At 45.0% G+C, this 18,687-nt stretch overlaps 1 protein-coding gene and 1 long non-coding RNA gene across 3 annotated transcripts in view; one reads left to right on the top strand and one right to left on the bottom strand.

Annotated features, from left to right (window-relative positions):
• The window catches only part of PTPRM (protein tyrosine phosphatase receptor type M), an 846,383-nt gene that overhangs the window by 27,318 nt on the left and 800,378 nt on the right, over positions 1-18,687 (bottom strand). For both annotated transcript variants that reach the window (XM_023228490.2, XM_023228491.2), the window contains 4 exons: positions 7,735-7,851; positions 2,937-3,091; positions 2,539-2,674; positions 720-869 (listed from right to left, as the gene is read on the bottom strand). In XM_023228490.2, coding sequence (XP_023084258.1) covers positions 720-869; positions 2,539-2,674; positions 2,937-3,091; positions 7,735-7,851 — 558 coding nt within the window. The remainder of the gene's footprint in view (positions 1-719; positions 870-2,538; positions 2,675-2,936; positions 3,092-7,734; positions 7,852-18,687) is intronic.
• LOC111553587 lies at positions 11,911-18,422 on the top strand. The gene is made up of 4 exons (XR_002734991.2): positions 11,911-12,088; positions 13,115-13,199; positions 13,942-14,020; positions 18,150-18,422. It is a non-coding gene; the product is annotated as an uncharacterized LOC111553587 (long non-coding RNA).

Below are 18,687 nucleotides of genomic sequence, written 5' to 3'. Positions count from 1 at the left end.
CCGCAGCCCTCCCCTCCCCTCCCCTCCGCAGCCCTCCCCTCCCCTCCGCAGCCCTCCCCAGTTCGCGTTGGATTTCTTCCGCTCCTTGGATTTTGTCCACGGACAGTGCCCAGCAGACACAGGGGTCAGAGGCAGAGGCATATGGGCCACTGTGAGTCCCTACGATTAACAGCCCTCAAGTTCCAGTGGAGTTGGGACATCTGGAGATTTGGGAGGTCAGAGACGGGGGAAGAGTCTGGCCTTGAGCCAGGTACATTTGGACCAAACGCAAATGTGAGGAATACGGTGGCGAGTTCTTGGTTGGAAAGTCATCCTACCACACACTTCCGTGGTGTGACTGCGCATGGCTGTGCTGTGGACCAGGAGCCATGGTGTTGGGGACTACTCCGTGTCTGCTTTCAGACGGGAGGGGTGGAAATGGCTGTTAGACTAGTGGTCCTCAACCAGGTATTTCTGTCCACTGCGGGGACACCTGGCAATGTCTACACATGTTTTTGTGTGGTGGTGACGCCATAGACGTCTCTTGGGTAGAGCTCTGGGTTGCTGCTAAACATCCTGTAGAACAGCACATGCCAACAAGAGTTACCCAGCCCTGAATGCCAACAGCACTGTGGAGGCCGAGGAACCTTGTGATTCAAGGGCTGACTCAGGTGCTGACCTTGAAATCCTTCTTGAGGAGCAAGTCACCGTGCAGTGCCCCTGCCTTAGGCATCACTTACCCGGAATTCCTCTTTAATCTGGCTCGAGTTTGTCTGTGGATCCAGTTTGTTCATGTCATAATACAGAGACCTAACTTGGGAAGCAGGCACGGAGGTGTCCCCGCAAAGACAGGCTTCCAGGATCGCATCGTGGATAAACACATACTGCTCCTGGAGGGGACGGAACAAGTTCCTACCTTTAGAGAACCAGAGAAGGAGGACAGATAGTATCAATTTTAGCCTCACATCATCGAGAGAGTGGAGACAATTCCTCCAGAGAGAAACACGGTCCAAGGGCTCAAGTGCTAGGAGACTGGGTCACAATGCCAAATATTATACAGCTTGATTACAACCAATCAGACCCAATACAAACCAGCACACGCACTGCGGCACCATGAAAACTGTGGCTAAAGACCTCTGTCATTCTGATCCTACTCACTTGGAACTCAGTATTTCACATGAGGAATGAGCAGAATTTTATCTATGGTAGGATTTACTGCTCAAAACAATAGTGCAAAGATGGTCCAGAAAAACTTGGCATTACCATGAAGACAAAAAGTTCTGAAGTTCTTAATTCAGAACATGAAAGTACTTAGAAGTTCTTATTTCAGAACATAAAAGTTAATACGATGATTATGAAAGCTCTTAGAGGTACAGAGAGCTGTTCTCATATATATGTTCAATGAGTACACAGTGTAAACACAGGACCTCTAACTGATTTGGCACTGACTTTTCTTAAAATTCATTGTTAGAGTCTTATCATATTTATTATTAATCTTTAGTTATATGAAAAGTTTAAAAACCTCTTATTACAGCTAATTTGGTTGATTTTATACATAAATGGGACTTTTATTTTTTTCAGCAACCTCTTGTCCAACAGATTGATTCCCAAAAACAGCACACTACCACTAAACACCTGAAAAAAGAAGATCCAAGTGAGAAATGGGAGTGGCAACATTTGATTAACTATAAAGTATATTAAAAGATAAATTATTATGATTATCTTTCAAACACAGTATCCCCTTTCTAAGGAAAAGAGCCCATGAAAGCAGCATTCACAGTTTCTGTTATTTTTATGTTAGCTAAAAAAATGGGATTAGGTTTCCCAGAGGCTTTCATAAACGTAAATGCACAATCTAAATGTAAGGGGTTCTTACTTCTTCTTCACTTCACTTCATGAATCATTTTCCAGGTGGTGGGTGTGACGCCTACTTAAAACAATCAAATATGAGTAAAAATATGAATGTCCTAAGAGCAGGATGTAAAATTGCTTCTGGAAAAATGGAAATTCCCCATATACCTTGAATTTCCACTTACAGAGTTACTAGTTAGTATAGACATACAGAGTACTTCACAAAATGGGCAAATCCCCATGACGCCAGACACTGGGCAGAATTTTTAGGGTCAGGAGGCTTCTGTTCTTCCCAGGACCCTGGGAGAAGAACAAAGTGCACAGAGATAACCCTTCAGGCACTGTTCTCAGGAGTGGTCTTGCTCTGGTTACCAGCTAGTTTAAAAGATAGAATAAAAGGCAATGGTATTGAAAGTCTGAGTACTTAACAGGACTTTTTTTGGTCTCTTAACACAGAAAAAATGTGCAAATCTGGGCTCTTGATTCTGTTACCTGGAAAACTCCTGGGTTTGTTTGGTTTGTTTATGAAAGGAAAAACAAAAAGGAGGAACGGAGGGAGGGAGGGAGGGAGGGAAGGAACAGGGAATGCCAGGTGGATCACTTGAACAGATAACTGCCTGGATTCCTTGTGCCCTTGGCCCTGAAACGGGGAGATGCAGGAGAGACCCCAGGGACCAAGGCCCCAGGCTAGGTGATGAGCGGGAGTACCTCTGTTTGCACCATGTTCACCCTCCGTGACCGCAGCTCCCTGACGCAGTTGTAGATGTCGACGACCCCTTCCCTTTCAGCCATGTCCAACATGATATCAATGACGATGAAACAGCCAGTCCTCCCTGCACCAGCACTGAATGAAAAGGGGGGGGGGTCTGTCAGTGGATAAAGAAGGACCACACTGCTGCTGATGCTTTTTAAATATTTTATCAAGGTGAAATTTACATAATACAAAATCAAACCTCTAAAAAGGTACACTGCAGTGGCATTTAGTGCTCCCAAAATGTGCAACCATCACCACTCTGAAGTTCTAAAACATACTCTTCATCCGCAAAGGTGGCCCTGCACCCATCACCCACTGCGGTTCCTTTAAGAGGCTCTGGAGCTCTGCTTACCTGCAGTGCACCACCAGTGGACCTGCATTGGGTGGGCTCTTGGACTTGACTTGCCGCACGAATCCCAGCAGGCCGGTGGCATGGTAGGGGACCCCATGATCTGGCCAGCCAGTGAAGTGAAACTGCCTGATCTCTCGGATTTCATGCACACCTCTCTGCAGTAGTTGGTTAGCCACAACAAGGAAGAGAACAAGGGAAAACAAACCACAAATGAGCAGGGATAGCTGGGGGAGTGGAAACAGTCCCCACGTAGCAAGTCTAGGGCCAGGAAACAGTGGACTGCTGGGGAAGGAGGCCATCCTTAGATCTTACATGCAACATGGAAGGCATTGTACCCTTAGGAAGATGGCTGGGCATGAAAGGGGGATGATGTTTGGGGAAAATGCTAATTTTTAGGTGTAATTCCAGCAAATGCATGAATTGGTTGGGTTGTTTGAAACTCCTTTCTAAGAAGTAGACTATGTGAAAGGTTTGTCTCACTTAGATCACACGGTGTCTGGTGAGGTGAGAGTCTGTAGAGAAAGAGGCACAGAAGAGGGGCCTGAAGGAATTAAAGGATTATCTGTGTGCTCAACACCAACTCCATGTTGAGGCTTTCCGGCGTCCCGGAACCTCCCACAGCAGGGACTGGAGTGGGGCACATCACTGAGCATGCTCACATGATGCTTGCAGGAGGAATGAATGAGGACACCTTTCCAACTAGACAGGTCAGAGAACTCATTTGCATTTACAGCTCTGTTTGTTAGGTTTCTCTTTTTAATGTGGGTAAATATTTTACCCATTCATCCAATCGCTGGCAATCTGAGTGTTTACACTGCCCCAGGCATTATGTGAGGTGCTAGGGCTACAGAAGTATGTTTTTGAGTGGCCATCACAGTCTGCTTGTGGCAAACAGGCATGTAAGCCAATATATACTACGGGAATTGAAAGGTATTTTTGCTGGAATTCTATGCTAGGTCAGTAAATCGAGGGGAGCTGCCTGCTGCTCAACTGTAGTGAAGGCAGAAAGACAGAGACTTTATAGTTTGCTTTTGGTTTTAATTTACTTTTGTTTTGAGAATAATTAAGGTCATTTATACCTGTCAATTTTGTTTTCTAAGTATGAGCCTATATATTAAGACTGTGTTTTAAAGCAAAAGACTGTTTTGAAAACAAAACCAGAATCAACTCTGCATGTACATCTTGGATCAAATTGGACTTTCTTCCTTCTCTCATTCCATGATCCTTTTCTGAACCATTTCTGCATATGGTTTTATTGTCTCTTAAAAGTAAACACTCATTAGCCTTATCACTTTCACCATCAATCACTGTTCACATATACTTAGTGAGCAAAGAAGAAATTCAGAATTTTTATGTGCTTTGAAAGACCAGAAGAGCAAACAACTGCAGACTTGCTTGGCACCCACGTGTTAATATGTCTTCATTTAATAACCCATAAATGCTGAAGCTTTATTTCTCTGTGAAAATGCCATTCTTGACCAGGGTTTAAGCATTAAGGAATTAAGCAGTCAGGGATTCGCAAATGCAAATCAATATTGTCGTCTGCTAAATAGGCTCAGTGATCCCAGAGTAGTCCGATTAGGTCGTTAGGAGCCCAAATTCCTTATTACTAGAACCAAGGGAACATTTGCCAGTCCCAAGGTCTCCATTAGAAAACATACAGCTGAGCCTGTGTCAGCCTCCAAACCCCTAAATAGCTCCCCCAGCTTTCCGCATGATGACCCAGGTAGGAGTGATCCATTTTGGTGGTATGCATTCCCATATATAAACTAGGACAGCTTACTGACGATAACTATTTTATTCCAAAGGGGAAAAAAGGGCCTATCTTTCTCCATATCCTGGTGGGTTTTTTGGGGTAGTGGGAGCATGGGGATGCTTCTCTCTCTGGCTTTGTTAGATTTCAGTTCCAGCATCCTCAAGTCCTGAACTACAGCTCTCAACTGATCTAAGACCCTTTTTCTGAGCAAGGTAAATATCAGTTTCTGGAATGGAGAAAACATTTCTCAAAATCAAACCTCCGCCCTTGAATACGTTTGCTGTTGACAAGAGTGGCAAAGGAAATTGCTTCTGATCCAGCTTTCATTCTTGTTCATTGACACAGCAGTGTCTCCTTTTATCTGCTTTGGAATGTAACACATTTGGGGAAGAACATGATAGATGTTATCAGTGATCACAGCCCAAATACCTCCCAATTTGATACTATTGCTTCCTGATTTTTCATTATAACAAGCATGAATGTTATATATAAAAATGTGAGAGTCACTTAATTTTTTTTTTTTTCCAAGACAGGGTCTCATTCTGTTGCCCAGGCTGCAGTGCAATGGCACAATCATGGTTCCCTGCAGTCTTGAACTCTCAGGCTAAAGCGATCCTTTAGCCTCAGCCTCCCAAAGTGTGGAGATTAACAGGCATGAGCCACCACACCCAGCTAGTCACTTAATTTTGAACCAAGTCATACAATAGTCCCTGGCCCAAAGTGGGTGCTTAAGAAACACTTGTGAAATGAAGAGTCATGGTCTGTCTTGTATAGTACACGTTCTGTCTTGGAGACAGGAGGATCATCTTCTCATGCCCTCTCTGAATCCTAGGCAGCTCCTGGGTAGCGAGAATTCAGTGACCACTGTCAACTTTGTTTCTCCCAGGAGAGGCCGGGATAGATTCACCAGACAGCCTAAATCCATGGAGACTTCAGGGTGTCTTCCTTTTGACACTCTGGGTACTGCATATTATTTAAAATCTGTTTAGCTTGGAATCATCAGCTATGTGGGAAACAAAAGACAACAATCAGATGCAAAGCAGGAATTCATGAGTTCCAAAGTGCATTGCATCTGCTTGTTTTGCAGAGCAGAGCCCAAATCCATTTTCACCTTTAGGTCCCTTGATGCAACATGCTCTCAAAATAGAATCAGAATTGCAGGCATCTCAGAGTACATGCTTACCCGTTTTCTTCTTCCCTTTCTAATAAGAAAGTTTAAAACCTACAAGAAATGTTCTGCAAAAGTACTAATGATTTGTTTTCCTTAAAGATTCCAATTGCCCAGTTAGAAAATCACTAACATGTCATTTTGATTTCCCCAAATGCATTAACAAGCTCCTTCTTCCTTCTCTTCCCTTCACCACCTCTTCATTGGGTGTCTAGTGACTAAAATAACTGGATATTTCAGACACATTTCTGTGCAGCTGGGAATTTGGGAGAGTACAATAAGAGGTTAAAAAAAAGAGCAAAGAAACAAACAAACCCTTCCTTTAGCTACAGAGATGCATTTTCAGCTTATTAGAGAGCTGACTGTTGTTCAAAAAACTCCATGTTTAAGTGATGGCTTTTGGATGACTTTTTTAAAGAAAAAAATATTGAGGGTCTTTTATCGCTGTTTTAATGTGGTTATTCATGAGTGCTCTTGCCAAGAGCCATACAAAAATCCTCCATGTGTTTTTTTTTCCAATCCTGCCCAAGAAGGAAAAAATTGACATCAAAGTGTGAGGTTCAGAACTTGAAGAATTGAGTCAACCAGAACTCCTCATTCTTTGAAGTCTCCAAGCTTTCTGCCTGCTTATTAAAAAAGATAGGCTAAGAAAAAAAATGCTAAATAGTATGAGAAACAGATTAAAATAAAGTCTTTCCAGCTTTGTGATTCTATGACAAATTTGGATCTGCAAACCAGGAAAGGTAGTTCAAAACATCAGACTAAATTAGCCAATAAGCAGATGTTGCAATTTCCTTGATTTCTTAAAACTGGTCTTGTTCATCTAAAAAGCGCATTTAGATGCAGTGAGAATACAGAGTGGAGAGGAAGGCCAAAATCCAATTCCCTAGCAATCTGCCTACAACCCAGGTCTTCCAAGAAGACCTGCTACTATTACATGAGTATAAGCTGAACAAATTCACACCAAGATCCCTAAGTCCAGGGCAGCTGTGCAGGGCTCAGTTATGGAGAATCAACTCTCGATAGAAAAGTCTGTGGATCTTTGGAAGGCAGAGTGTTTCTTAGCCACATCACCTCCACTTTCCCCAGAGCCTACCTGTGACACTTCTCTGGATGGACTGCAGTTTGCTTCACCTCCGGCCCCTCCCTATGTCAGCAGAAAGAGGGGGAATAAGGAAATTCCCTGTTATGCCCTACAGTGCTTCCCAGAGAAGAAGCCCCATCCATGCACATGGGATGAGGCAGGGCAGAACCAAAGCAGAGCATTCACCGACCCAACACCAGTGACTACAAAAGGGGACAACCAGTATGGGAGTGAGCATGAATGAATGCGCTGGTTCATGCGAGAGTGTCCCACGTCTAATGGAGATCAGTCACTTAGGTTTCCAGGTAGGTCGCTTCCACCTGGACAATCCATCAAGCCACAAGGAAGTGAGGGATTCCAGGAGGAGTCAGGACCTGTGTCTCCACACTGATACTAACTCCCCACTGGGAAATGCATACGGACATACACCATGAAGGAAATTTACCAAACTGGAAGGACGTTTATCAAAATTTAACAAACTTTGTTCTGTGAACAAAGAAAGAGAGATGGGCAGAACAGTATCAACCAGGGAAAGAAAATAAAGAAATAGACATTAACTTTTGGTTTACTTGCAAAATATAGATTCTTATGAAATGAGAATGATTTGTTTTAAAGATGGAACTGAACTATCACAGAATCAGAGGGCAAGACGCAATCTTGAGAAAGCATCGGACAGAGCCTACCTGCATTTGGATATAAGCATGTGTAAAGTATCCTAGATAAGTTAATGAGGCTAGTATGGTACCATGAGTGTCTGACCATAGCTTTTAAAAGCAGTATGAAAACTTACCTTTTCAACAGCAAATGTTCTTATCACATATTCTGCCAGTAGTTCTGTTTCTATTAGGGTAACTTTAATGTCTTTATATATCTCTGTGTCATCTGGCCAGTATTTGCAGCATTTGACCTTTAGAAAACACAAAAGAAATTACAGGTTTACAGTTTGGTTTTTTTGGAGTTCCTCCAATGATGGGTCACACTATGATTTATAGGATAAAATGTGCACGCACAAGTTAACTGTATACTCAAGAGCAAGGTCTAGTTTTTGTAGATCACCTGTGTTTTTATTCTTCTCAGGAGAAAACAATATTTGGGCCGGGCGCAGTGGCTCACGCCTGTAATCCCAGCACTTTGGGAGGCCGAGGCGGGCAGATCATGAGGTCAGGAGATCGAGACCGTCCTGGCTAACACGGTGAAACCCCGTCTCTACTAAAACTACAAAATATTAGCCGGGTGTGGTGGTGGGCGCCTGTAGTCCCAGCTCCTCGGGAGGCTGAGGCAGGAGAATGGCATGAACCCAGGAGGCGTAGCTTGCAGTGAGCTATGGCAGTCATGGGAGAAGTAAAGCCTAGAAAAATGGTCTAAGTTTAAAAAATTGTATTTTTACCACAAACATCCCAGTTACTGTAACCATTCATTTCCTGTGCATCTCTACTCAGAGAACAGCCTGCCAAAATAAACTGTGAAGGGAGTTTGTAATATTTTAGCTCTTCTTTTGAATTCCTTCTAGTTTCAGAAAGTGATTGAAAACTTTTTATTTTAGGAGGAGTGGGCAGAAAATTAGAATGAACACTGAAGAGTAGAATTATTTTTTTCTGAAGGAAGTAGCTGTGTCATTTTCCCAAATTAGAACTACAGATTCATTTTAATATAACTAAATTCAATAAACAAAAGTTCCTAAAATATGAAATTGTCTTTCCATATTGACTGAAGTCTCTAACTAATCTTGGGTGGAAGAAGTTTGCTGGACTTGGCTTCTCCTAGCCAACTGTGTGTGTGTGTGTGTGTGTGTGTGTGTGTGTGTGTGTGTGTGTGTGTGTATATTTCGGTAAGAACGTTCTTCCAGACATCAGGATGAGGGGAGAGCAGGACCAGAGGCTGGGTAGGAACATGTGACCGTCTCATCTCAAGGCTCTGTCCTTGGCCTCTTCTGCCTCCCCAGGATTGCTGGCACTTTCATCTACTCCTGTCCCTGCCCCTCCATGGATGAGTTTCTATTCTGTAACTCCAGCCCTGTTTTTCCATGTGCTGAATTTAATGTTTTTTGTTTGTTTTTGTTTTGTTTTCTTTTTTAGAGACAGGGTCTTGCTCTGCCATCCAGGCTGGAGCGCAGTGGCGTGATCACAGCTCACTGTAATCTTGAGCCCTTGGGCTCAAGCGATCTTCCCTCCTCAGCCTCCTGAGCAACTAGGACTACAAGCACATGTCACCATGCACAGCTACTTCTTTTATTTTTTATAGAAATGGGATCTTGCTGTGCTGCTCAGGTCTTGAACTCCTGGCCTCAAGCGATCCTCCTGCCTTGGCCTTGAAAAGTGTTGCGATTACAGGCATGGGTCGCTGTGCCCAGCCTTCTGAATTTGATTTCTAACTTCTTTTGTGAGCATTTCCCTTGGAGGTCCTAGCAGCACCTCAAAGACCATAAGTCTAAAAGAGAATTCTTCGCCCCACAGCCACTGCTCTCTTCCTGACTTCCTATGTGACTGCTCCGATTCCCTCAATCAACCCATTCCTTCTCCGAAACCCAACCATGTGCCAAGGCTAGGAGTGTCTTTGAAGTAGCTCTCAAAGTGTGTTTTCCAACTTCTTAATCCCTCTGCCACAATCCTAAATTTAGGCTCTAGTGTCTCCCTGCATGGGCATTCTACGTATTCCAATACCAGAAACACTCTCTCAATGTGTAATCCCAATGCCATTTACTTGTTCTGCTCAAGAATCTCCTAACTACTTTCTGAAACTAAATAAAAATTATTTGGCCAGGCACGTAAGAACCATTTTAAAAATATGGCCCCAACCACATTTCCAGTCTTATCTTTTATAGTTGTCTTTTCTATGCACATATATTTTATGTTGAAGGACAAGTGCTTGCCCTGATTGCCAAACATACCCCATGATCCAAACTCCTACTCACACCATTCCTTCTATTTAGAATGTTCTCCTGCCATCCATTTCTTCCCAGTTGAAGATATTTTGCATTCTTCAAAGTACATCTCACACGCCGCACTCCTTCAAAGTCTCCTCCATAGAGGTGAGCTCTTTTTGCTGCCCTGATGAAACACGCTTATTCTGACCCTGGTATCATGCCCTTCTTGCACTACTGTTTGACTGTAAGCTTATTCCTGGCCAGCACATAAAGGGTGCTGTTTTGCTTATTTCTGCAAACCCTGCAACACCCGATCACTGTGTCCTGTGCACACTAAATATGCAATGTATACATATAAAACTGAATTTCATGCAGAGAGTGATAGGCTCAGTGTAGAAAGGAAAGTTCCAGACTGGGAAAGTTTACAAAAAAGGAATGAGCTGAGAGACCTCTCCCAGAATGCCAACCCCCTGATGTTCCCCATGAGCTATGTGGCTGCTTATTTTAGCTGCCTCCTTGTGAAACTTTCTGGCCACAGATTCAGGGCCCTTCCAGGGAAGCCTCATTACCTTTACTTGGCAAGACGCAAACCAGATATGCTAGGAGCTGCAGATACTGCAGAGCAGGAGACAATGACGGTCCCTGCCCTCAATAAGTGTTCAGTCTTCTTTGGAATCTTTCCCCCCCTCATTATGAGAATACGATTTGTAACTTTATAAAGGGCTTATCTATAATATCTCAGAAATTTACATCATGGATACCTTTGCTCTATCAAAAATATCCCAGAGTAAGAGAGACCTACAATTTCTGCTTTCCCAGATGTAAAGTCAGTTTGAGCAGATCATGTGTATCTGTGGAGATGTCTAATTTGACAGTAACAATGATTTCATTTCAAGAGTGTCCAGCACCATACTTTCAGGAGGCCAGTTAGCAAATATGCTTATATGGGGCATACTAGATTCTCCTATATATTGGGGGATTAGCTTTTACCTTTTTGTGACCTCAGTTATGCAAGCAGAAGGTAGTGGGATAGATATAAAACTACATACACAGTATACAGGCACACTTTAAAAATAATTATTGGTGAATATACACTTTAAAAATTCATTTCTCTGAAAACGACAACTGAACAAAACACACACACCCGCAACGTATGTTATACCAGGTTTATCTTATCTAATAAAAACACCTTATCAAGATTTATCTTAAGTAATAAAAACGATTTTATTAATTACAAGATGCAGTTGATGTATGATATTTTGGATGGTCACCTAGTCTTCCATTTAGACTCTTTAACCTCCTTGTTCTTGAATTTTCAGAAATATGACAGTGGGGTGCGTCAGTGTCCAGAAATCAGGGAAATCAAATGCCCCTTGCATGCACTGAAAGCTCGGTTTCTTTGGAATTATTGGGAGGTGCGCTCCCAACTCCTTCAACTCCCTGGAGCGAGCTCTGGTTCCACCCGAAATCCGACCCTGGGCCCTCCCGGGCTGGCTGTCCCCCGCACCCAGCTCCAGGCTCTCAGGCTCCCGGTCCCCCGCGGCCGGATGCAGCCGGGCGCCCCCGCGCGTGGGCGGCAGGCAGCAGCCGCCAGGGCTTCCAACTTGGGCCGCGCTTCCGCAGAACAGGTGCCGCGGCTCTCCCAGCGAAGCGAGGGAACAATGAAAAGAAAACGCGGTCTGCTCTCAACTGCTCTGCACGGTGCTGACTTCGCGCCGCCCGGATGCCTCCGACCGGGCGGTAATTGCGAGGGAGGAGGCGCGGGGCCGCTTCCTTCCAGAACGCGTGCTGGGCAGGGCCCCTCCCAAGCACAGGCACCTGGCGGGGCGGACCCAGAACAGGCGGCCCAGGCATTTCGAATCCGGTCCTCCCCATCTCATCTCCCAGAATATTCCGAAATGGTTTGCCACATCTGTTTTCAGCCTACTAAAAGCCCTTCTAAATTGGGTTTCTTTTAGTATCTTTTTAACTGCTTGGACTTGTGTCAAGTTATTATTTTGCTTGAAAAAAAAGGAAAAGGAAGACAAAATATGCTTCGTTCTTGCTGCATTTAGACTTTCCATGTCTGGAGACTGTGGGGCTCGCAGTCGCCTCCTGTCCTTTAAGGTCTTAATACAGAGATGCTGGAACTACTGGTTTGGAGGTGCCCATTGGAGCCCAAGAACCAAGGAACTGGAGGCTCCCCTGCTCTGAGCGTGCGCCTGGCTTGGCTGCCTCCTGCAGCCCAGCGCTATCTGCACAGCTTCTAGGAGAGGCTGCGCCTCCCACGCATCCTAATCATGTAAGGCTGCAGCCTCCAGCCCAGAAAGCAAGGTCCGGAACCCGATCGTCTAATTACCTTAGTGTCCTGGCGGTGGTTCTATCAGGCCATCAATCAGGCTAACAGTCCTGAGCCCTGCCACCTGCTCATTACTGCCGGAGGGCGGCAGGAATAGATGTACGGTCCCTGCTCCAAAGGGGTGATCCTTGTTGCCTTTACAACTCACAAACACGAAACAGCACAGAAAGCGCTATAACTCCAGGATTTCTAACTTCCTGGATAAAGGTCTTTAAGGTGGGTCATTTTAAACCAGCAGCCCAGATAATATCCAGGTAAATTAAAGTCAGAGGATGACTAGGGGCCAGAGCTGTGGCTCCGGAGGCTGCCAGCACGTGACTGTAACCTTCAGGGCATTTGACATGACTACAGCAGCTGTTATCAAAGTGAAGCAGGCATGAGACTCCCTTGGAGGGATTCTGAACAAATTCAGTAGGTGTGACTTTGTGGGGCCTGAAAATGTGCACTGTGAACAAGCTCCTAGGTGATGCTGTGGTCTCTGGACCACACTGTGGGTAGCAAGGATTGAGACAGCACAGCCGCAGAGTCTGGCCAGCCTGGAGTGCCGGCTCTCATGCAGTGTTGACTTGAGCTAGAGGGGCTCACTGGAGTTTGCTCGCCTGCAGGGGCTTCCTCTGTAAATAGGGCATGATTATAGGTCCTATGGCAGAGAGTTCTAAGAAGTCAGATGTTCCCAAATTTGCCTGCATATTAGAATCACTTAGCTGGGGGGAGGGAGGTCTTAACAAATTCTACAGCCCAGGCCACACTCTGATTAAATCATAATTTCTGGGGTGGGACAGAGGTATCAGTAGTTTATTGAAGCCCCCCTCCCCTCAGGCCATTCTGAGGTGTAGCTACATTTGGGAACCACTGGATTAATTGGTAAAATGTGATGAAAACAGCCATGTGCCAAGTTTATCCAAAAATGGAAATTGAAAAAATGAAAATTCTGACTATTAAGTGATAGTTTTGTGATCTGGACCCTAGATGTCTACAGGAATTCAGAGGCTAAGGAGCCCACGGAGGCCTGCAGAGAGGAGGCAGGGTGTCCCGGAGGAGAAGGAGGGCAGAGGTGAATACTGACAATTGTGCATGGCTTATGATCGTGAAGGGACAGCTAGGGGGACCCCTCTGCTGATTCCTCTCTCCCTCAAATCTTATCTGAGAAGATAAGAGAGAGGGAGAGGGAGACTGGCATGTCCATTTGCCTATCAGTGTGGTTTGATTAACTCCAACACAATAGGTGGTTTCGGAGAAGGAGATTCAAATCAAATACGGCTGTGAGGAATCCCGGAGACAGTCAATTTCCAAACACTCATTTTCAAGATTGTCGCGACTCCCATCCACCGAGCAGTTCCTACTTTGAACTGGACACGCTGGATGCCTGCATTCTGATATCTGTGGCCTCACTTAGTGGCTGGAAGGGCATGTGATTTGCCCAGAAGAGACCTAGCAAGGGCCAGGCTGGTCTTGATCCTTTTCATTCCTTGTATTTCCTCGTGCTCTGGAAGGAAGAAGCAACAGGCAGGGCAAGTGGCTTTGCTCAAGGCAAGAAATTAGATGGTGATGAAGGAGAGGCTGAAACACAGGCTCTGACTCCAGCTGCAGGGCCCTTTGGGAGGATGTAACTCAAGGTGCTTTAGGCTTTCCCCAGTCTTACCAGGAGGCTTGGCCTCTTGAACAGAAACAAAGTAGGAAGCCCTGAAATGACTTCAGCTGCCTTTTGTGTGGGGGCAGAACAGGACACGGGTGGAGGGGTGGGGCAGGAGAGCAGAATGCACGCTCTGAAACCATCCTCCTCCTTTGTCCGTTAGCACAAGCTGCTGTGTTTCTGCTCCGCCCCGTGTCAGCAGCTCTCCTAGTCCGCAGGAGGGAGCCTGGGCGGAACTGAAGGTGTGTTTATGTGCATGCGCATGAGCACTCATTTTTCTAAGAAACCCATGATGAAGAAGGACTAAGAAATTTAATTGTTAGCTCTTAAGTTGGGGGCACCATAATGTTATCCAATAAACACAACTTTAAAGGGGAAGAAGGGAGGAAAAAAATAAGGCAGTTACAAGTTTTGATTTGTCAAGAGGTTTTTTTTTTTTTTTTTTTTTTGAGACACAGTCTCGCTCTGCCGCCCAGGCTGGAGTGCAGTGGCCGGATCTCAGCTCACTGCAAGCTCCGCCTCCCGGGTTCACACCATTCTCCTGTCTCAGCCTCCCGAGTAGCTGGGACTACAGGCGCCGCCACAACGCCCGGCTAGTTTTTTGCATTTTTTAGTAGAGACGGGGTTTCACCGTGTTAGCCAGGATGGTCTCGATCTCCTAACCTCGTGATCCGCCCGTCTCGGCCTCCCAAAGTGCTGGGATTACAGGCTTGAGCCACCGCGCCCGGCCTGTCAAGAGTTTTTAAGACACTCTTCTTTGTTTTGAAAAAGATATCCAAACAGAGTATGCATACTTCTATTAATAGTTGTGTTGGGCCGGCTGAGAAGAGGTTTGATGGATATTGGATAGTGATAGCAGAAACACTGCCATGAAGCACAACTACCACCCAGAGCCCAGCCAAGAGCAGCTGCCAGCTTTGTTTCCAAGATAACAGATTTACTGTATCCCCAAACCTTTTGGTTTAGCGGTCTCACAGGAATAAAACATTACTCATTTAAATATCCTGAGAACACAGATTGCTCTGGTCTCAGTGTGATGGAGTACGATGGACATGGATTTTTTTCCATCTACCTTGTGATGGTGCAGCAAGTGACTTCCACCCCGAGCCTGTTTTCTCATGCATAATATGAGATCATATTATTAACTTCTTAGGGAGGGTGTGAAGATTAGATGAGATTTTTAAAAGTATATGTAAAGTTACTGATTAAGTACCTGGCTTCTCATAGCTTTCCTAGATTATTCCTTTCAGACTGGCTTTATTTGGAAGGGGGGACCTTCCTTGGGAAACATCCTTGAAGATTATTTCAAAACTGGCAGTCAGTCAAGAGCTTCTGGAAGTCTGGATAGTTTGAGTTTGGGAAGTAACTTCATATCGTAAGTAAATCTCTCTCTCATGCCTTTACGGTCCTGCCTAAAGTACCCCCACAAGGCTTCTGTTTTCCAATTGCCTCTATTAATTAATGTCATTATTTAATGGGCATACAATACTTATAAGCACAAGGTCACATCTGTATCCACAACGCTGGTTTTCATCAGCTGTAAAGAAACATGTAGCCTGGTCCCCTTGTGGAATTTTAAGTGTCATCAGCTGTAAAGAAACATGCAGCCTGGTCCCCTTGTGGAATTTTAAGTGTTATCCTACAAACCACAGGAGAAATCTGTCTTGTTACTTTCCTGTCTTACCTCATCTTGATGAAAACTTAACCAGAAAGCAGCATCACTCAAACCACAGCCAGACTTTCAGGAGACACGTCATTTCCACTGCTTGTCCCCATCTTATTCAAAAGATTCGGCTTGACTTTTAGCTATTCCCCAAATGTAAGTCCTCCAGGTGGCCAGGGGAGGGAGATTTGCCACCAGCAAGGGCAACAAATAGACAGTGTCACATACTACTCTACAGATTATTCTGAAATAAGAACTTCAGGCATCTTTTGAGCAATGACATTATTATAATACATATATATACTGCCAGGTACATCAGAGAGGACATTTCTTAGAATGATACATGATATACCTGTTGAGAAAAGAAATCCCTATTTTCTGTCATTGTCAGTCGTTGCATGTGTCAGGGTCACAGTATAGATGTACGACTTTGTGCCAGTCACAGAACTGTTCTGGCCCCCAGTTTCCTTATGTGCCAAAGACTAGATCACATGCTGGTGAAAACGATTCCAACTCCTAACGCCATCTGATTATGTGCCTGCTCCCATTAACTTTGTGGGGTAAGTACTGTTATCCTTATTTTACAAACACATAACATAAAGCTGGGAGAGATGAAGAGACAGGAGACCTAAGGGACCAACACTGTGGCTGCAATGAGGGAAATCCTGTGCGAAGCTCAGGGCTGTGGTGTCCAGGCTGTCCTGCCAGTCATTCAGACAGCCCTGAAAGCCCATGACAAGCAGAGCCCGGACTGGGCATTGCTGGGGATGCAGAGAGCAAGCAGACATAGTTCTACTAGTCACTGAGAGACAGATGTGTACACAACAAACTCACTCAAGGCAGAATGAGGGGTAGGTTTACTGGTCAGGAGCACATTCCCCAGAGCCACATTATCTGGCTTCAAAGCCAGGTCCCATTTATTAGCTGTGTGACCTTGGCTTCATTTTCCCATCTGTAAAATGGGATAAGAGAGCTGTTATGAATATTAACTCAATTCTTTCCTTGTAAAGCACCTAGAACATGCTCAGCACAAGTAAATGTTCACAAAAATTGTAAAAATGAGAACTGCTATTGGCAGTCAGAAGCATGCTAATTCCAAAGAAAGGTATGCAAAGCTTCGTAAGGGAAACTACCTCACAAATGAGACAGAAATATGGAGTGCTGTTTCCATGGGTGGATATGGAAGAGAGGGATATTCTAGACTTGGGGAGTTGGCAGAGGGCAGCTGGAGTGGTCTTGAGGCCCTGGCAGATGTGGGCTGGGAGGGTGCGATCCTCCGACAGCAGCAGGAAGCAGTCACTATTTTGTGACCGGCAGCTGCTTCTGAGGCCCTTCTCGCTGCACTTTGATGCTACACTTTGAAATGAAGGGAATCGTGTTGGGAAGGCAAGTTTGTATTCAGCAGGAGTGGGAGGACACAGGAATGGGTTTTCTGTAGGAGCAGGGTTTTTAAAGGATACCGAGTTCCTTTGTGTAGGTGCCTGGAATCACTGCCACCGCCGTGGGGCTCTCTGCAGCTCAGCCAGCTGCCCTGCTGGGATGGGCTGCTAAGTGCAAGGTGCGAATGAACTGCGACAAGGGATGTGTGAGTAGGTCAGATATGGCAGAGCTGGGAGCAGTTGGGGTCGGGGATCACCCAGGATGATGTGTCAGGCAACCCCTCACCAGCGGCTTGCTTGGATCCTTCACACTGCCTGAGAAGAGGCCAGCAGCTTCAGGACTGGGGTGGCAGGATAACAGGCACAGGTCAGGGTTCCTAGAGCTGGTAAGCTCAGGCACTGGGTCTCCTGTGTCTCCCAAGGTGCCAAGATATGACCTCTCTGACTTAGCCACGACATGGGAAAGTTCTTGAAACACACATATGCACATGATACTCTTTTCTTCTAGATAGAAGGATAACATTTGAAGAACCTTGGATAAAGTTTTGATAGCCTCTCTTAAAAATGAACATTCAATGATGACACAGTGTGCTGTAACAGAAAGAAGCCCAGCAGGCAGGCAGGAGGGCTTGGGGCTAATCCCAGCTGTGTTCCAGTCTAGCCCTGTGGTCCTGTGCAAGTCGCTGAACGTTCTGGCACTCAGTTTCCTTACTGGCAAAAGAGGAAATAAGACCATATGCTTATTACAGGTATTCTGAGTCCTACAGTGATCTGATTATGTGATTCTAGAATATGGTTCTTTGGAAGCCTTAGGAGTCAGGAGCGTGGGTTCCAGAGTTCAAATCCTGGGTCCCACATTAACTAGCTGTATGAATTTGGACCAGTTTATTCATGTCTTTAAGTTTATGATATGGAGACTAGGATAACAATCATGTCTATTTCTTAATCACTCTGATGAGCTAAAAACTCGCCACACTGTCTTAAGTTACTTACATAAGAAATGTCCAATAACTGTTAGTGGTGGTCACCATTACCCCAGCACTTCTGCTATCGAGAAGGGAACAGCACTCAGTATAGAGCTGCAGGTGCTTCATTGATTGTAACACAGAATGCTTTATGGTCTGTATCAGTATTAGGAAGACAACAAGCTTTCATTTCAGAGGCATTAATCAGGGCTAAATGCCTCTGAGATAGTCTGAAGTACATACCTGTCCCAGCTCATCTCTGAGGAAATAAAGGGCTCTAGGGGTGAAGGAAGGAAGAAAGGAAGAGGAATTTACAGAAGACACGGGTCCATCTAAGTCTCAACACCCTCACCCTCTTCCTTAGGTTCTCACAAGGAGCTGCTAAACAGATGAAAAGGCACTGAAGGATGGAGTGACAGGACACGTGGCCTGCCCGAGCCTTGCCTGCACATCACATAAGCAGTCCTAAGGATGTGAAGTATAATGATGCCGCCAGGTGAACGGACGGAAGCTCCTACACACACGCTGTTGGTTTCAGATTCTCTACCCTACGACATCAGAAAAGAATCTATTTTTGGTGAGATGACAAATGTGCTATGTTACTCTAGAAGAAAGAGATCTGTTTACTTACAATTTTAAGTGATAAGCATTCTGCTTCTATTTTATAGTAGACAATCTAAAGTTAAAAGATGTAAATCCAAACAGGGTCGGGTGTTGAAACATCTCCCAGCTTCCTTTCGCATCCCCTTCTGCAGGCAGTCTTCCCCACTGCTCATCCCTGGTCTCCTGCAGTGCATCTGTTTCAGCCTGTGCTTCTTTATACAAAGTCCTAGCAAGTAATCCAGTGCAATAGCTGGTGGCTAACTCACCTCTGCTTCCTCAGCTAGCATGGCCAAGGTGAG

This window comes from Piliocolobus tephrosceles, chromosome 18 (genome assembly GCF_002776525.5).
Source record: "Piliocolobus tephrosceles isolate RC106 chromosome 18, ASM277652v3, whole genome shotgun sequence".
NCBI classification, from domain to species: Eukaryota; Metazoa; Chordata; class Mammalia; order Primates; family Cercopithecidae; genus Piliocolobus; species Piliocolobus tephrosceles.
Note: the sequence above shows the minus strand (reverse complement) of the source record. Positions and strands in the feature narration are given on the sequence as shown.